Source organism: Pyrgilauda ruficollis, unplaced genomic scaffold, assembly GCF_017590135.1.
Source record: "Pyrgilauda ruficollis isolate IOZ18807 unplaced genomic scaffold, ASM1759013v1 scaffold5, whole genome shotgun sequence".
Classification (NCBI taxonomy): domain Eukaryota; kingdom Metazoa; phylum Chordata; class Aves; order Passeriformes; family Passeridae; genus Pyrgilauda; species Pyrgilauda ruficollis.
The window spans coordinates 12,354,471-12,373,455 of record NW_024526599.1 but is presented as its reverse complement, the minus strand read 5'-3'; the positions used below and the strand labels follow the sequence as shown (position 1 = coordinate 12,373,455).

The 18,985-nt window shown below is 34.6% G+C and overlaps 1 protein-coding gene across 1 annotated transcript in view; it reads right to left on the bottom strand.

Annotated features, from left to right (window-relative positions):
* Nucleotides 1–130: 130 nt before the first annotated feature.
* The window catches only part of WDR17 (WD repeat domain 17), a 48,534-nt gene continuing 29,679 nt past the window's right edge, over nt 131–18,985 (bottom strand). The window contains exons 17-30 of the mRNA XM_041479854.1: nt 18,477–18,632; nt 18,135–18,199; nt 17,619–17,751; nt 16,316–16,407; nt 15,091–15,190; nt 13,828–13,967; nt 11,406–11,426; nt 10,342–10,453; nt 9,493–9,634; nt 9,302–9,404; nt 8,410–8,511; nt 7,033–7,128; nt 6,636–6,819; nt 131–4,966 (exon numbers count right to left, since the gene is read on the bottom strand). Of these exons, the coding sequence (XP_041335788.1) occupies nt 4,847–4,966; nt 6,636–6,819; nt 7,033–7,128; nt 8,410–8,511; nt 9,302–9,404; nt 9,493–9,634; nt 10,342–10,453; nt 11,406–11,426; nt 13,828–13,967; nt 15,091–15,190; nt 16,316–16,407; nt 17,619–17,751; nt 18,135–18,199; nt 18,477–18,632 (1,566 nt within the window). The 3' untranslated portion in view covers nt 131–4,846. The remainder of the gene's footprint in view (nt 4,967–6,635; nt 6,820–7,032; nt 7,129–8,409; nt 8,512–9,301; nt 9,405–9,492; nt 9,635–10,341; nt 10,454–11,405; nt 11,427–13,827; nt 13,968–15,090; nt 15,191–16,315; nt 16,408–17,618; nt 17,752–18,134; nt 18,200–18,476; nt 18,633–18,985) is intronic.

Here is an 18,985-nt window from a genome sequence, read left to right as displayed (position 1 = left end):
TATTTTTCTGTTTGTAGACAATATATATGTAGATAATTAATACATAAAACAGAATTTTATGGGCACATCCCTTATCTTTTCACACTGTAACACTGCTGTATCACAGGCATTTAATGGGCATATTAAGTAATTATTTGCCTCAGAGAAAGGCATATAATGCATATAATATGTAGTGTCTGTGAGGTTTCTGAAGGCACATAGTGGAGGTATTCAAGCTCGAGTTCAGGAGGTGAATACAAGTTTTCAAAAATGTCCATTTTTTATCAGGATGGGTACAGCTCGTGAAAGGACATTATTTCTCTTACTACCTGTTTTGTAAATATTTATCCAGCTCCAAAAATCCTGTTGCAAATTCCCAAAATACTCCAACAGGCTTTTCTGTGAAAAGGTATTGTTCAACTCTAGCCAGAGATAGAATGGTGACACCCCCAAGAGACATTAGAAAACCCTGAGGCTTTGCTTATGCCCTTGAATTTTTGGTGATTGTGATCTGAATAGATTAAAGCGCAGCACTCCTCCTTTCCCTCTTCTCATTTGCTGTTCCTTTGAGAACAGATTACTTTCTCAGTGACTGATACAGTTCCTGCAAACCAAAGCTTGGGACATAAAAACTTGTCATCTGCCCTTGGTGATTCACCCTCTTCCATTCCTTTTCAGTGACTCTTTTCAGTATTTATGTTTCTACTGGAAAGATGATAAGTGAGGAACTAACTATAGAGGAAGCTTTCACAAAGAGGAATGCTTACTCAGTTGCTAAATAATGTGCTCCTAATAAAAAATGTAGCTGTCTTGACACTGTTAAATAACCTTAATTTGCTTCTGTTCCCTGCAAAAACTCTAGTTAGGAGGCTTTTCTGGAGTCCTTGTAAAGGAAAGTCAAATGCAAATATGAGGAGCTGCTTAGAAGTCCATCATATCCTGAGTCTATATTGGGGTGAGTGTAGTGGTTTTTATTTTCATCCAGAAAGTAGCAATTTGTAGTTTTTAGGCACAGCACCATTACTGTGTATTACTCTGACAAAGAACCTAACTTTGAAGTGCCAATCAAACCACAGCACTGTTGACCTTCTCCACATAGAATGAGCTCATTTAGAGCCTCACCTTCAGGTGTACACATCACTTTTCAAGTTTGATTCAGACAAAGTGGCAAAAAAAGCTCTATGTTCTATACACCTATATCAGATTGGAGCAAACATGGCTACTCTGCAAAACACCTGTTTGTAACACAACTAGATAAAAGTTTTGCTGAGGGTCACACCAGGGTCCAGGCCATCTCGTTGCAAATAGGTGTGTTCATACTCTTGTGGCATTTGCAATATCCATTCTCACCGTTCTCCCTGATCCCTGCCACCAACCAAAGACCATATTTGTAGTTTACAGGTATTTGGTACTATTTTTTTGTGTAATTATACACAGAGTAGGAGACTAGTCAGAAGAAACTGGCTTGTGGTAATACCATTACTTCCATCTCAGGCAAGATGCACTTTTCAACATAAATTTCCATCTTTTGCTAACAGATAATTGTGTGAAAATTGAGTTCATTTTGGCAAGCTGAGCCAAGTTGAATGGGGCATTGCTTCTGTTACTATGTGACAGGGACAAACAAAAGAGGGAATGGATGTGGTTGGCCTGGCAGGACTACGCACTGGGACAGGTCTCTGGCAGATCAGAGCATGCTACTGCCACATACCAAAAATGCAGGGCAGTGAAATACCTGGTGTCAGTACTTGGTAAAATCCCTTCCGAAAATGATCCCTTATTTAGCCAGAAATGACAGTTTTGTTACTGTTCTCATGATGTCAGGGCCCTATTCAATGTGGCTTTGATGGGTTGAATTCTTAGTATGAAATAAATGTTAAATTATGTATTAAAATATTAGGAACCAGGATCTGAAGCAAACAGTATCCCAGGTCAGAGCATTGTTTAAGTGTCCTATTACAACGAAGTTCTTATTAAATGAACTGTTATACCAGTTAAAAAGTGCTCTAAGGCATTGTCAGGAAAAAAGAAAAAGCAGTGTGATATGTCAGTTCTGGAAGGAAATCCAACAGTGAAATCCTGTAGGCTTGCTGAAAGTATTGCAGAGACCCACAGGAGGCACTGCACTGGTGGGTGAGAAAGCACGTGGAGTACAAGGTTCTCCCTGTGCTTCTCCTGGGCCTGTCTGGGGCTGCGGGGCCGCTCGGCTGTGGCCATGGCCAGTGCAGCATCACTGGCCCAGCCTGGCGGGAGCCCTGCGCAGCGTGGAACAGACAGGGCATCATTCCAGCCCACAACATGGGTTTAAAGTGCCACATCTCCTATCTCAGACTGCAGTTGCCAGTGGGGCTGTCTCTGAAGCTTATAAACATGTCAGTACTCTTGGACAGATTATTTCCAAAAAACAATGGATTTGGTTTTGCAGGGATATTGAACATAACAGAGATTTAATAGTAATTGGAAAGCACTAGCTGTGTAGCTTCGTATGTTTTGTCATTTAAATGGAAATATGACTTTTACAGAGGAGTCAAACGGTCTTTTGAAGACAAAGTATTCTTTAATATTAAGGGGGAGATATCTGTATTTGACTTGCTATACTAGACAATGAAGCTACACATTTGCAAACAATCTGAAATTATTTTTGAAACTGATGAACCAGTTGACAGTTGCAAGCACAGCTGTAACAGCAGACACAATTACAACCTTTTCTGCATATTCCCCTCACTCACCACTGTACAAACAACTTCAAGGAAAATGCAACCTCATGTTATTCACAATGACTGTTTCCTGATGGATCCCCAATATAAAAAATGCCCTTTGACTTAATTTTTGTATTTTAGTAAGGAATGAATTTTTAACCCTCACTCTGTAATTTAGAGGGAGTAGATTTGCCCAAGATTCCATGTTAAGGCACAATTTATGTGCAACACACTGATGCAGTTATACTACATATTCAATATATTTTAATTGTGAAATATTAATAAAAATCATTATGATACAACAAAAGATTTTAAATATAGTAGAATGGCAGTTGAGTCAATACTTCTGATCCCAATCCTCAGTCATGGGGCTGCATGTTCAGTTCTCATGTTTGCTCTCCACCTCTCTATCAAGAACTTATACATAACAGGTTGTAAGATTTATGTGCTAAAAGACAGATAATCTTTCATTTGACAGAAGCAAGATCAGATACTGGCTGATGGAAAATTCTTTCAAAAATTATGAATTTTAACTTCTGAAATCAAATTCTTCTTCTGCAAGCTTCATGGAATAAATAAAGGGAAAACATTTTCAAAGAGTACTTGCAGGAAGCAAAATATTCAGTTCCAGCACCTGAGTATGTACAAAAATGGGGTTTTTAGGGTACAAAACAGTTGTGTTCCCTCCGCCCAATATAATCTTACACCAGAAACCCTGTAATAATACTCTAGAACATCACCAGAGGGAAATTTTACCATTTTAAAGACAGAGTGGAAAAAACAAACCCAGGATTTTCTTTTATTTCTAATCTCCATCCCACCTTTCCAGCATGGTGGCATTGTTATTTCTATAGTTAAATAAGGGCAAGGCTTACCTCTAAATTGAGGCTTTTTTGATAGGATCTACTAAATAGAGACCCTATACTATTTCCAGTTTTACAACAGTTGTTATAGAAATAATTCTGCCAATTTTTAATTGTAGCCTCTTTATATTTCATGTAACTATCAGGAATTCAAATAAATGTCAAAATTTATTTTAAAGTACAAGCAAAAAAATGTAAGAACAGATAAAGTAAATTTCTGCCTATGTACCATCCATTAAACTAATAAAAAGTATTGCAACCAAGGCATCTTTTCTAAAGGTGAGCAATTCTGATTATAAGAATTATTAACAAGAATAATATTTGCCTTATAATTAAATTCCATACTATACACAGCTTTAAATATTTTTAGTATTCTATTGCCATAACTGTTTTTCCATTTGAGCGCAGATATAGTAAATAAAAATATATATGCACAAGTACTTACTGCTGTCGTATTATATGTATAACTAATACAAAATGTAAAGAGAAAACAAGCTTTTAAAATGTACATAGCATAGTTAAATAACTTCAATAAATATGCTGTTTATTCTATACAAAGACTTTGTTAAAAAAACAAAAAAAATTATAAAGAGTTTTAGCCTCTGGTGAAAGTATAACAGGGAATGTTGCCAAATATGATTCTATTAGAAAATACAATTTTGTAATCTAGATAATCTAAACAAATAAATAAAAAATAGAAAACCTAAACAAAATATAGATAATCTAAATAAAACATAAGTGACCTTCTATTTGTACTGCTATTAAAGCACAATAACAAGTGGATGAAAAAAACACCAACTCTTTAAATTTTACTTTTGCTATACAACCCTGTGTCAAAATTAGTTCAAATTAAAAAGGGGAACAGTGTGAAACAGCCAAAATATTCCAGTCATTCTAAAAAAGTTCGGAGTTGCTATCAATAAAGTTATTCTATGATTATATATTTGGAAGAGTATTTATGGGTTTCACAGTTTATTATCAATATTTTAGTAATATGTAGATAGTTGCTTACTTTACAAAGCATCTATTCACACAGAGTTGACAAAAATAATTGTCTGAAAACAATATTCCTACTAAAAAAAATGACATGGCTATATATGAAATTAGGACTTTTTCTTTGGATTATCAAATAATTTTTTTCTTTGGATTCTGAACAAACATTTGTATAGAAATCCTTTTCTTCTCATTTAAAATTTTTAAAAGTTCAAGTAATTGACCTCTCCATCCTTTGGCAATCAAGGTTAAATCAGCATTGACTCCCAGAGTGTTATTTTAAGCACTATAAAGTACAGAGGAAACACCTCATCAAAATGGGTTAAGTCGTATTCCTGTTCCTAATGGTGAAAAAGGATTCACTTTGGCCCACATCAAAGCATCATTCAGTGAAATAGCAGATTTTCCATCTTCAAGGAAGAACACAGGACCCTGTAAAGCAAAAATGTTTGGGAGGGAAAAGAAAAAGAAATTATACATGGATTGTGTAAAGGCCATAACAAAAAGCATAGTTTATCTCAGAAGAACATAAAAACCTTGTTTAGACCTATCCACTATATCCATACAGAAATTTTTCCCCACTCACTTAAAACTCTGATAACAGCTACACATTATGAATTGAGGGCACTTATGTTCCCAAATCTGTCAACCCAACCTTTCATAATATTTAAATTTTCTGTTTGATGTGTTTTATTGTTATTTTATATATGCTTGTTAATTATTCCAGACTTTAATGTAGCTTGAATTAGAAACTGAGGCAACAAGCATTTTTCTTCAGAATACTGTCCATATTTCATGATGGTCATGATTATTATTTCTGCTGATCTGTGCTTTTTCCCATCCACAAAATATCCCCCAATATAATGTCTCCATGAATTGTTTGAAAACAAGCGTCTACAGAATAATTTGAACTATTCACTATGAAAAGGACAAAGTACTCATTCATATGACAGAAAAAGAGCTATTTGCTAATTTATTAATTTGACAAAACCTGCTCTCAAAGCTGCAGTTCCATTTCAGCCCTTTCTTAAAGTTATGCTCTCCAAACTTGCTACGTAAAACTTGTAAACCCATACAAGTAGGCTGCCCTGCTTTAGTATTAACTGATTTTGATTGTTGAGCTGACCTGCATGCCCCAAGCCATGACTCCTAATGTATGCTAATCCAGAAATAAGGAACCTGTAGATGACAAGCTGGTGAGACCATATTTGCTACTCTTGTTGAATGGACTATAACATTGGCAGCTATACATGGCTGTTAGCAATGTTGAGTACAGCCATAGACAGAGACTACTGATCTAATATGGAAGTGTTGAGAGCATTTTTTAGATTGATGGTGAGCAGTTGAGAATTTTTTTTACCTCAAAAATCCCACTAGCATTTTATAAACTCTAATTTTTTTCAGAAAATTATCCATCCTGCTTAGTGCCTAAGCCTGTTACTCTTTGGGCTGACATCTTACACTGGACAGAGGAAACAGATTTGGTATCACCTAGGAAAGTAAATTCACACTGAGGCATTGTCTGGAGTCAGGAGTAGTGTGTTCAGGATCTTTCCATTTGCTCTTTATTAAAATAACAAGATATGCTACAGAAGTGTTATAAGGACTAATGAGTATTAATCAGAAAACTCAGTGTGAGTGATAAATAAATATATTTGAATATTTAGTCTTCTAATGTCTGGATTTAATTAGTCATGAATTCCAAGTTTTATAGTATGCATTTCCATAGTAATAAAAACCAAAATCAGAAGAATGTTAGTATGTGATTAAAGACAATTTCCTGGCTTTTATTCAAGCTGTGGTGAGGGAGTAGCCAGTAAGATACATGCATTTTAGACACAACATGTGGCAAAGGAGATATTTCCTATGTAAATTAAAAGGTTGTGGATTTGGGAAATGACAACTGTTTGATTGGACAATTCTCTATACAGCCTTTCTTATATAGCAGATGTCACTGCCTGTCAGTTTTAACTCTGCTCCTGTGATAACAGGGTAAACCTTTTTCCAGCCAAATGGTGGGAGGGACTTTTGATTTATGGCAACCTCACTAGTAGTCAGTGCTATCTGCAAGAAAGACCACTTTAGCTCTCTGAAACCATACCTGGATCTTTAGCCCTGTCAAACAAGAGGTATGAACATCTGAGTGACTGGGAAGATTTGATCCAGTGACACAGTCTGGCCCAACCATTCCTTTCAGAGGCTCCCCCTGAATTCGCGAGACAAGTACTGAATACAGCGCTCTCTGTGATTCGGAGGGCGGGGTGCATGGCAACTCATCCGTAGGCCTAGGAACATGAAAGAAATTTGGTTTTCAACTTGGCTTCCTAATATGTGTTAGAAGTTAGGACCCGCAAAGCAGTTACATTCAGACTTTACAAAGGGAACAACTTTTATTTATATGAGTGAGACTTTTATATATATGAGTGAGACTAGTAGTATTTAACAACAGTTAAATACTACTAGTCTCACTCATGGTAATTTTATATTTTTCCACCTACTTGTTTGATTGTGTGCAAGCTCTCCACGCATCTAATTCCTCAGAAAGGTGTTCAATTTTCAAAGGTACAGATACTTCCCGTCTTTTTAAAAGCTGACTGAAAAGGAATGCAAGTAATTAAAATCCTAATTAATCCTAATGACTATTTTCTTAAAAGCAAAACATGATAGACAATAGTAAAGTAAAACTATTTCTGATTGGATATGGAATAACTATGGAAATAAATTGATCCTTCACAATATACACTATATTAAACTTCAGTAACACTCATACAAGTTCACAGAAGCACAGAATCTCACAGGTGTTAGGACATAGGTTGGACTCGATGATCTTAGAGGTCTCTTCCAACCTCATTATTCAGTGATTCTGTGAAGTTACAGAAGTATAGCTTTAGATTTAAATTTTATTTTAATTATCCCTATTTACACCTTATTTAATTTGCTGTATTTTTTAGCTTAAGGCCACTCTATATTTCAAGGCTATATGTGTTTTTATTTCTTAATATTGTCAATCTTACTAAAATTAAGGATCCATTTTGCCTGCATGTACCACATATGGTAAAAATGCAATTAGAGAAACATGGTTCAACACATACATTGGGACAGCCTTGTTTCACCTGCAGAAAGCAGTTTCAAAGCCCTTGCAGTGGATGCATTTTTTATTTATCAAAATATAATATAGGGGACAGTTAATACCTGACCTAATTCTGCCGTCTTTCATTTGTGTTGGTGTGTCTTAAAAATGTCCTGCTTAAGCATGCAAATTGTCCACCTTAAGCAGGTAAGCGTTTCAAAGCCCTTGCAGTGGATGCATTTTTTATTTATCAAAATATAATATAGGGACAATTAATACCTGACCTAATTCTGCCATCTTTCATTTGTGTTGGTGTATCTTAAAAATGTCCTGCTTAAGCATGTAAATTGTCCACCTTAAGCAGGTAAGTGTCCAGTTTAAGATGGGCCAGAAACTAAAAATCTGTGAGTCTTGAAGATATTGGGCAATCCAAGAATGAAACTTTGAGTGGTATTGTTCTGTGGTTCTTTATATACTAAGTAATTGAAAGCCTTACAGCCAAAAGTATCACAAACTGAGTCTCAAAAACTGCTTGTTACTAGTCTAATAACAGCCATATCAGAAAAGCCTTTCTATAAAAGATATTTAATCTTGTTTTTGCTTTAGATTCAGAAAATAAAAAAACAAAGCAACAAACAGATGTTCGTTTTTCCCAATCCTCTCACCAAGTTTCAGACATGATGATAGCTAAGAGGAAAGACACGTTTTCATTTTTTGGGATGTGATGAGAAGAAGTAGGCTCAATGTATGGCATATGTCATAATAAGGACTGAGATTACAAAGAGTTAATGAAAACACAGTTTACCTTGTATACTCATACAGTGCAGGTACAATGCTGTTGTACTGTCTTCTGATAGCAAGTAAAGCACCAACATAACCACACAAAATCAGCAACTCATTCCGAAACCTATAAATGAACAAGTATCAATCATGAAAAACAAGCATTTGGAAAAACATTAAACAAACTCATATTCATGTTATAATTTTAAAACCTAATTTATCCATCCACCTTTTGTGGAGAATATATGTTCACTGATTATGCTTACTTTCTATGTCATGGACTTGTTAAAACAGACTCCATCTGCTTTATATTGATTTCCATTATTAAATTTTAAATGGCATATACAGTACAATTTTTAAGCACAATTAAACAGAGTTACACAAACATCACTCAGACCTTTTAATGTGATAGAACTCTAAATGTAAATAAAACTGCCCCAAATATTAGTGTAGATTTCAGTTTCACCAAGCTTCCCCAACTCTTTTCTCCTTTTTGTTCTTGACACGTATACTTGCGTAGGCACCTAGGCCTGACTGCAACCATTCATCATAAAGGTGAACCAGATCTATCCAATGATTTTAGAGTTAATTCTGAGAGTGACAGCCCAACATTACTTAACACTTTGACAGAAAAGCCCACATGATTTGTGATATCACTTCAGCAAACTGAAACCAAAGCTGATCAAAGTAAAGCTCTTCACATAAGATCAACATTGATTCACACGTTGTAAATACTCCACAGAGAAAGAAGCAGTAAAACATCTTTTTTTTTTTTCTCTTGATAAACCTTCATAATTTGGGAGAGTCCACATTCTATTCTCCAGACTGGAAACAGTTCCAGCATGCTTGCTAGAATTTTTTTTGTGTCCCTCCTTTAAGGAAAGTTCCACTTTTCTAAGTCAGGAAAATATACTCACTCACTACACTTAGGCAACATTAACTGTTCAGTCCGTATGTAACTTAAAAGATCAAGATATGGAAAGACTGAATCTAAAGTCCAATCTGAGCCACAAAGTTGTTCTGTTGAAAAATAAAAAGGAAAATATCACATGAGGATAGTTATACAGATGACTTTTGCTCTAAAATTGTTCTTCATCCAACTACCTACCTTTCACATACTGAATGCCAACAGGGAGAGCCTTTTCAGGTTCTGTGCTTAACAGATAGTACTTTATTGTTTCAAATACGTCCCCGTCTGCCTGAATTGTCTCTGCCACTCGCATACATTCTTCCACATCAGGAAGATTACACTGGAAAACAAACATTTTGCCAGAAAATTACTGAAATGTTCAAACACTTCTCTAAGATGCAGAGAAATACTGATGTTTGCACACAACACTAAGAAAAAATTCTCTCTGAAGGAGTAATTGAAAGACATACCTGCATATAATGCGCATTAAGAAAGTCATCTAGCCCAGAGCAACACTGGAAAAGGCTCTGTCAGTTTAATTTAAGCAGTACCAGTTTTCACTGCTAATGTTTTTGTGAAGTTTTTGCTACTGTTTAATAAATGTGCAGTCTGAGTTGCACCCTAAGGGAGAGCAACCAAAGCAGATCCTTCTGCTGCTGAAGAGGAAAGAGGACATTTATGGCATTACAGGCATAAAATATACAACAATTCAGATAATAGAAAGTTGATCTGCCAAAACATGATTAGGCTGCACGTCTAGTAGGTTATAAATTGTACTGACAAGTAATTCTGAAGATCATAAGCTACTTCAAAAAGTAACGTGTCAGGGAAAGAGTGCACTAAAGGATAGAAATGAAGAACTACATTTATTGTACCATACTGAAAATCAAGTCAACAAAGACTAATAGAGGAGAAAAGAATATGTTACATATAAGATGGTAAAGACAAATTCATCCTATGGTTTTATATAGCCTTATGTGTTTTGAAATTAGTAAATAAATCAATTCAAAACCTTATTAGATTCAGGTAAATTGTTTTATGTTGTACCTTTTCATGCAGGTCATTTATTTCTGCTGTGCATCCAGGATAAAAAGCACATAGTTTTACTAACTGCAGTTTATTATCAGGGATCATCATAAGAAGATCAATTGCTAAATCCCTGCACAAACAAAAGATGACATATGGTTACTCTTGATGGTTTGTAATAGAAGGAAGCTATTTTCTCTTTTACATTCCTTATAAGAGTTTACTGAAAAAATACTATTTCCAGAGAAGTGCACAAGCAAGCTCAGTACCTAAGACTGTTTTTGTTCAATAAATGAGGCTTAATTATTCACCTTATTGGGAAAGTCATTCATTAATTTTCTGTTGCTTTAGTTGGTTGAATTAAACAGCTGTGCAATTCTTAAGCCTCAGAACCATTTCAAAGTGAAATGGAAGAACATGTGAGCAGGGATGGGAAAGGAGAGTAGGAACTCTCCAATTTGAGAGGAGAAAAGATGATAATGCGGTTCTGTGTCATGAAACCTCAAAATTCCAGGCTTCTAAAGCTTCATGACATCAACATAGGACATCTCTCAGTCATCCAGAATGGCTTGGTGCTCACGTGACATAGAAATAGAGAGATTATATAAGAAAAAAAATGAGATACCTATATTCATCCTTCTCAAAGGCAAACTGTTTTAGCAAACTGATATTTCTTGCATTTTCCTAAACTTTTTACCATTTGTTATCCTATCCTTCCCACAACAAACAGCTGAAGGGAATGTATAATATTAGGAAATTATTTGGAAATTGTTCTATTTAAGTTTTAATAACTAGTTATTCTGTGACTCTTCTATTCATGCAGACATCATTTCTCCTGTGAACCTCAAGACTGACTTGCCCCTGTGTAGGCAAAAAATCCTACTGATTTCCTCCTTAGCTTAAAAATGTAATCCTTAGCTTAAAAATTTTCAAGTAAGCTATTATCCAATATTTGCAACTACTTTCTAGCTCACTTACAAGTATTAATCACAATTAAAAATTAGGACACTTAGAGAAATTTGAAAAGTGTGTGACTTTATTAAGGGAAAAAATAAGCTTAAACTTTCTCCAAAAAAGCAAAATACCTGTATCCAAGTGATGGGAAGCTAAAAGGAAGACATTGAAACAGTATTGAACAAAATTTTGTATTATTTTACAGGGAAAATATCTCATAGAAAATAATTAAACTACAGCAACAAATCTAAGGGTCAGGGCAACTGACTTCAGCAGCAACAACAAAAAAATAGCTTTCTATTTTATGCCTTTTGACAACATAAAGAAACTCATGCCAAAAGGTCTTTAAAAAAATCTGTGGTATTATTACTAGGTAACAGCCACTTTTCCAAGTTACAGAACCATTCTTCCAGAATCTAGGATATTTCACAAGTTCTTAAGCTGTTTTCAAGATCACTTACTCATATGTACTAATCTTCATAAGCAATTTAAAGATTTTTTAAGTGATTAGAAATTGTCAAAAAACTGAAATCCAATATTCATTTGAAAAAAAGGAATTCAAAGAAGAATATGGCCTACAAATTGTGCTACCTGGAATGATTCTTAAGAAGCTGGAGATTTTAAGAAACTGGAATGATTTTTAAGAATCAAACTGAAAACACTGTTGGGTATAAAGATCAAAATGAGATGGCTCAGTTTGCATATGCAGAATTCAGTACCTCTGGTAAAATATGACTAGCTATTTGAATAGTAGAAAGTTGTTTTTGACAGTATTTAGGTATTAAATACAAATAAAAATGTGTCCTTTACATTCACACATTTTATCAAGGCTCTAGGTTTGGGAAAGTGCATGAATGTTTAGTTTTAAATTTTTTTTTTGGCTTGATTTGATATTTTACAACATTTCTAAAAATAACCAACCAAAACCCAAGAAACATTCCAGCAGTAACTGATCTCTTTATTCACTCATCAGGATCCTTTTGGTATTCCTTTTGCTGTCCACAATTAAGTGCTTCACTACAGTGAAATGTTTCCAACTAATATCCTTAAGCATAACAACCAGTAAATTTAAAAAGGAAGCCCTTAAAATATCAGAGACCCTTGAACTCCACCTTCTCTATACATGATCTTATGAATCAGTTAACCAAGGGGATTATGCTGTGTGAAAATCTCTTTATTACAAAAAAGATTCATGAATCTCTGATCTTTTCCTACAGAATATAAAAAATATGCTGCAATGGCTGAAAATCAGAATCCAGGATTGCAAGGTGTTCAGTGCAGCGTGTGAAACCCATTGAGAAATCCAGACTTGGGCAATATGCAGTACATCACTTTACAATTGTATCACATACAGACTTTATCACCATGTAGACTTCAGTGTACACATGCTGTAAGTTTACAGAACCTTTATGGACATAAACAGAGATGCCATACCATTATAAGCAGTAATTATGGCCCTGAGATCAGAACAAGCTTTTGTTATGGAATTGGAAAAAATATACACTGTTTTTTTTTTAACTCCACATCCAGTGCTTCCTATCGGAGGCTGAATAAAAAACACCCTTAACAATGAAAGAGCTTCAGACACCTTAAAAGCTGCAGATGGAGTTGCCAAAACAATCCTATTAAGACTGGTGCAATGCAGACATGCTAAACCACTGCAAAATGAAAGCAGCAAGTTACCAGTTTCTTATTTTATCTTTTTCCACAATGCTTCATTGTCTAATGAAAGCTAAATGTTCTGTAGAGAGGAGTTCCACTATTTTTCTCTCAGACTACCTCTAAATACATTAGCAAATACTAACTGTAGAAGAAAAATTGATCCTTAACTGTTTAAGTACACATTTTTTGTGGAATGTTAATTACAAACCAGTTATACAGCTGCCAAATACACCTTAGAAAGGCTTTCTGCTTTTTCAGTGTTAGATAAAAAAGAAGAAGAACAAGTATTTTTTCAAAGTAAAACCACTATGATGAGGAAAAGAAACTTTACCAGAAGGCTTCCCCTCTATGCAAGAGAGAAGTTACTTCTGCAGAATTAAATAGTCATCCTGTTTCATCCTTAAATCTTTGCAGGAGTCTTGTGTTCCTAATACCAATAGAAGATAATTCTTCAGACTTATAGTTTTATATTTTTCAATCAAGTACTTAAAAATCACTTCACATACCCTACTTGAGCTGTTCCTTTTGACTTTTAAACTCAATTCCAGCCTTATTTTTTTTGAAGCAATTCTTTTCATTCAGTACAAACTAGGACTTCATAAGCTACCTATTGCCCAAGTAGCCAGGGTGTTTTTTTCAGTGGGTTTCATTCTCTGACAATGACTCCTCTCGCATTTACAATGCATACAGACTATATTTTGAGATTAAAGAAGAAATTTGCATGCCCTGTACTTCAAAGGTCTAATATAGCATTTCTTATTCAAACAGCAATTTTTATTCTCCCTTCCCATGGTGGCTTGATCTCTACAAAAGTTTCACAATGACACACCTTGATTGCTTTGTCAGGGAGAAAATTTTTAAAAAATCTTCTTTGGATTAAGAAATTCTTACCATGTTATTACTGCCATACATTTTCTTGCTAGTAATTCTAGTGCATAATGTGTTGCTTGTGCTGCACTTTCTCCCAAGACAGTACCCACACTGATTGCCAGCTCCAGTTCATTTCCACGAATCAGGTTTGCCATCGCAAGCTTGCTCAATGAAAAAGTTATATCATTAAGGGACAGAAGCAGTTTTGGGCATTCATCATGTGGAGCATATGAGATTCACTTATGATACCTTTTACAGAAGGACAAAATCTACAGTAATTAAACTCAATTTTATATATTTTGGGTCTCCTGAATGAGTAAATAATTGTGCACCATGTGTTAATGTGCTTTTAAACAACCAAATAGATTTCCTTTAGCAGAATCTTCCTTTACTCAAATGAAGAGATCACATAAATAGGATACCTGAAATGCATGCTAGGAATTCCATCTAATCTTAAGGACACTAGCATTCAGAGTGTATATTCCCCCCTCCCTTTCAATGAAAGGAGACTCAAAAACCCCAGAAAATGGGAAGGAAATGTGCTGTTCTTACTCTCTTACTGAGTATAGTTACCAATAGGCACAGCAGAATGTCAAACCCTACAAGACTACACAACATCTGTTGTTGTGCCTATTTAGAAATACAGGAATTTACTGATTCTCAATTTCTCTCAGAATAGCTCATTGGGATGAAATTATATTTATTTGGGGGGATAGAGGAGGAAAAACATGTTAAGTCATCAACAACAAAATCCAGATATAATGAGGAAAAGAAACAATTTGTTAAACTAGAAGCAAATAAAAAACATGAGAAAATGTTTCGTACATGTCAGTTCTATTTTTTGTACTGAGGGGTGGGGTTTTCTTTTCCTATTTACTTCTTCATTTAGACTGCAAATTCTTCAAGGTGGATGATTGCATCTTCTTGAACACAATAACTTCTAGTTCTGAATGGGTATTTTGGGTCACCATAAATAGTAACCCTTAGATGTATATATCCAAGGTACTTAAGTATCTTCTATTGTCTAATATAGCAAGATATTGTAAATAAAATTCAGCAGCAACACACTACCTTCTGTGCATGAGAGAAACCTTGAATTTAATAGAATCAAGGGACCTCTGCTACTAACTTAAATGCTATAACTATCTAACTCTGCCTAAGTGTAAAAAAATCAAATGCCAAATACCATTTTAGAATATGATACATAAGTTTAAAAAGATGTGTAGAGATGTGAAAAAGAAATAAATGTTGGCTTTTACATCGTTAAAGAAAAAAAAAAATTACCTCTATATTTTCAACAGCCAAATGACAACATGCTGCAAGCACTGCATGGCCATCCTGGAAATACCAATCTGCCAGTTCTTTACTGACTTTCTGCAGGAGACTGCAAGAAGAAAAATGAAATTCTACAAGGTCACATTAAGGTTGGAGTGCCTTGGGTCTTACTTTATGTAAAATTCACTACATTTGATTCTGTACCCTAAAAGTTGCAATATTTGGCTCACAGACAATGACCATACTAGCTTGAAAAATGCAATCTGTTTGAGCTTCATCGACTGCTTATGTTGATGCATACTGAGGTGGGTCAGTTTCCCAAAGTTTGTATCAGTAGGAAATGTCTCTTCAGATTGACAGAAGGAAAATCAAATACTTGGATATCCAATCTGTACCTATAAATTCTGCACTAGTACTTCTCTAATTGCTCAAAAACTGCTCATGTAAATGAAGTAACTACACAGGCTCCAAACTGGTTTTGTTACTACAACTATAACTTGAAAATGTAATTCAGGTTTTTGAGCACTGTTCTAGACAAGGAGAGGTGCATATTTGGGTTTTTTTAATGGCACGGACAATGAGAATCATAAAATGGCTTGTGTTGGAAGGGACTTTAAAGATCATTCTGTTCCAAGCCCCCTGCCATGGGCAGGGATGCCTTCCCCTAGACTGGGTTACTCAGAGCCCCATCCAAACTGACCTTGAACACTTCCAGAGATGGGGCAGCCACAGCTTCTCTGAGCAACCTGTTACAGTGCCTCACAGTAAGGAGCTTTTTCCTAATATCTAGTCTAAACCTACTTTCTCAGTTTGATTTTTATTTTATATTATCAGAACCTTCAATTATGACAAAGAGCAAAGCTTCAGAAGAAGATTATGTGTAATAACAGGAGATCACAGATACTTGTTAATGCTAAATCTTACTCACCAAAAGTTCTCAGTTAATATGCTATATATTTTAGGGCACAGGAATGCATCTTACATATCGAGCAAGAGAAAAGGACATTTATAATTATAATGCACACATATGAATATTCCATTTTGTGCCAGGAGGCACAAGAGGGAAATTAGTGTAGCATCAGGTAGATAGTAACTCTATAAGTACTAGAAGATGTAATATTTTGTTGAATTCTACATTGCTGATGCCAAATTAAACCACTGTGCTTTATCACCTTTAATAATTTTACACTCTGCAGTAAAATGAGGTTTATAGTTATAAACTAGAACAACTTACTCATTATAATCATCCGTATTATTTCCACCAGAATTTGAAGTTCCACTTGTTGTGGAGAGTGGTAACATCTGTATATTTCCTTCACAAGCTGCCTGGAAGTGAATAAAATATAGATTAATTAATGCAGAATTCAAACTGAAGATGAAATTAATTTTTTCAATAACAATAAAAATAATCTAAGATACAAAAAAAAACTTTCTAAAGCCCAGTTATAACAAAGAAAATATTTGAATGTATAAATTAATTAACTTATTCATAGCTAAATCTTAGCCTAGTTTTATCTAGCCATACAACAATTCTACTGAAGCAAGAGACTTCCTTCCTATGCATTTGTGCAGAATTCTTCAGCGTTTGGATATAATGGATGGGGAAGGCTACAACCTTGATTTTTACACCCCAAGGAGCAAGAAGCTCTGAGGGAAGAATGAAGTCCATAGATACTGCTCAGCAGGTATACCAGCAAATCTGGAAAGATTTGGCATATAGTGGCTTAAGGTGAACTTTTCTTTGTATCTGACAATAATTTATTTCTAACATTAATTACAAAGAGATCAGTGTGGGTTAAAATTAAATCAGTTGACAAAGTGGTGGCTGGTCTAGGGTTGGACTCAGTGATCTCAGAGATCTTTTCCAACCTAATTGATTCTGTGATTTTTTTGAAATTATTTCACATGCTTTAAGATATAGTTGGGATAATACCATTAAATCTCAGGGCTCAGTTACAAAGGAAGGTAAATTCTGGCATTTTGTTGCTCATTATTATCTTATTAAACCTTTGAGACAAAGACTATTCTATGAATTATAGTAGCTCTGCAATACCTCTCTTACATGAAAAATTAAGATCTTTCTGGAGCTTTAACTTGCTTTCAAGTTCAAACACAATAGTTTGAACTATAGTTCAAAACAATCTAAGCATGTGTCAAAGTTACATTCTGTACATTATTTTGCTAAAACTTACAGATAGATTTCTCAATAGAAATTCAAGAGAAATCAAATTCTACATTAATCTGATGTTAAGGGCAATACCAGCTGTTGAAAATCAGGTTCTGTTTCAAATGAAATTGAACACATCAGTTTGCATTATGGTCATTTGGTTGCAGTTTAGAAGAATCAGGCTTTAAATCTGTAAACATGAGGTACCTCCTTCTTATGATTTCTGTATAAAAACTGGTCAATACCACATGGAAGTAAAGACTAGGGCATCATTATTCAGCTATTTTGCCTTTTAAATATGCATGTCATATTCTGACTTACAAGCTAAGAGCTAAATATATCTCCCACACTTGTATACATGTAGTAATACCTGTGCAACAAGTAGAGCCTCTTTAAGCTGACCTCTTGAAGTAAAGAAAGAAACCAGTTTCTTCACATCTCCAATAGCTATACAATATGGGATGACATCATCATTTTCTTCCTGAATTAACTGATCAGCTCTCCTAATTAAGCAAATGAATAAATAAACAAGAAAGAACGATACATATGAACAATCACCAAACTTAACTACATGGTGTAGGTGTTAGATGAAGCTGAATAAAGTTCACTGAAACCCATCTGCCTTTCCAGACTTACAAACTGTGAATGCTGCATCTAAAGAGTTTATAAAGTTGCAATTTATTTTCAAGCCTTTGATTCTTGTACACAAAGTTATTGTCGAAATCCTCCACAATTCTACCCCAAAGCTTACTGAACAAAAAGTACCATCACTAGAATGCTGTAACAAATGACAAGTGTATCTGGTAATAGTATCCATCCTTCCCACTTGTCTGTGTCCTTTTATGAACTGAAGCTACAATTTGCCATCATATTTTAATTAGCTTACCTTTGCATTAACTTCCTCCAATATTTCATTGATACACCAGGTGCAACTGAGAGAGCTTTATCCCACTAGAAGAAAGCAGTAATACATTTAACATAATCATTTCTGTTTGAGAAGCAGCCATATTTTAAACTAGTGTAACTTTTGTTCCATTAAAAATATATTTCCCAAGAGTTAAATAAGAAATGAGTTATGCTTTACACTGCATTTGTTAAAAATAAGTGGAACAAGATTACTTTTTTGGGGACTTGTGACCCATTCATTGCATCCCCATCTTTGCTAGGGTAGCTGGTTTTCAGAAACCTTCATTTTTTTTTATTCTTCAATATTGTTCTGATATTTTACCTCTCCAAGTTCTACCATTAGCTCACAATATCGCTGAATTTGTCCTAATCTTAAATGTATTTCTGCAGCTTCTTTGAGTCTTTCCTCTTTGCTTGGTGCACCAATACCACCTCCAAATTTAGACATCTTTACTGTTGTCAGTTCTTGTGCCTTGGACTGAGAGGAAAAAAAAAAAGATTAAGAAGTTTTCTGTGATGAAAAAAGTTTCCTTAAGAATGAACTATTGCTAAATATTACAACAGAATATAAAGGTTATCATTTAAGAAAAAAATTCTTTAGCAAAAAGGCTAATTGAAAGAGATTTCAATGAGATTACAGTGAACTATATTTATGTTGTTAAAGTAAATGTGTTAGTGTTTTATTGTGCATATACATTTTTATTGTCTTCCTATAATAACTTCATTTTTTATTCTCATATATGATAGTAATTCATCCAGATGTCCCTCATAAATATCTTGATATTTTGAAACTTAAAAAATAATAATTTGTAAACATAAACCATACAGAGC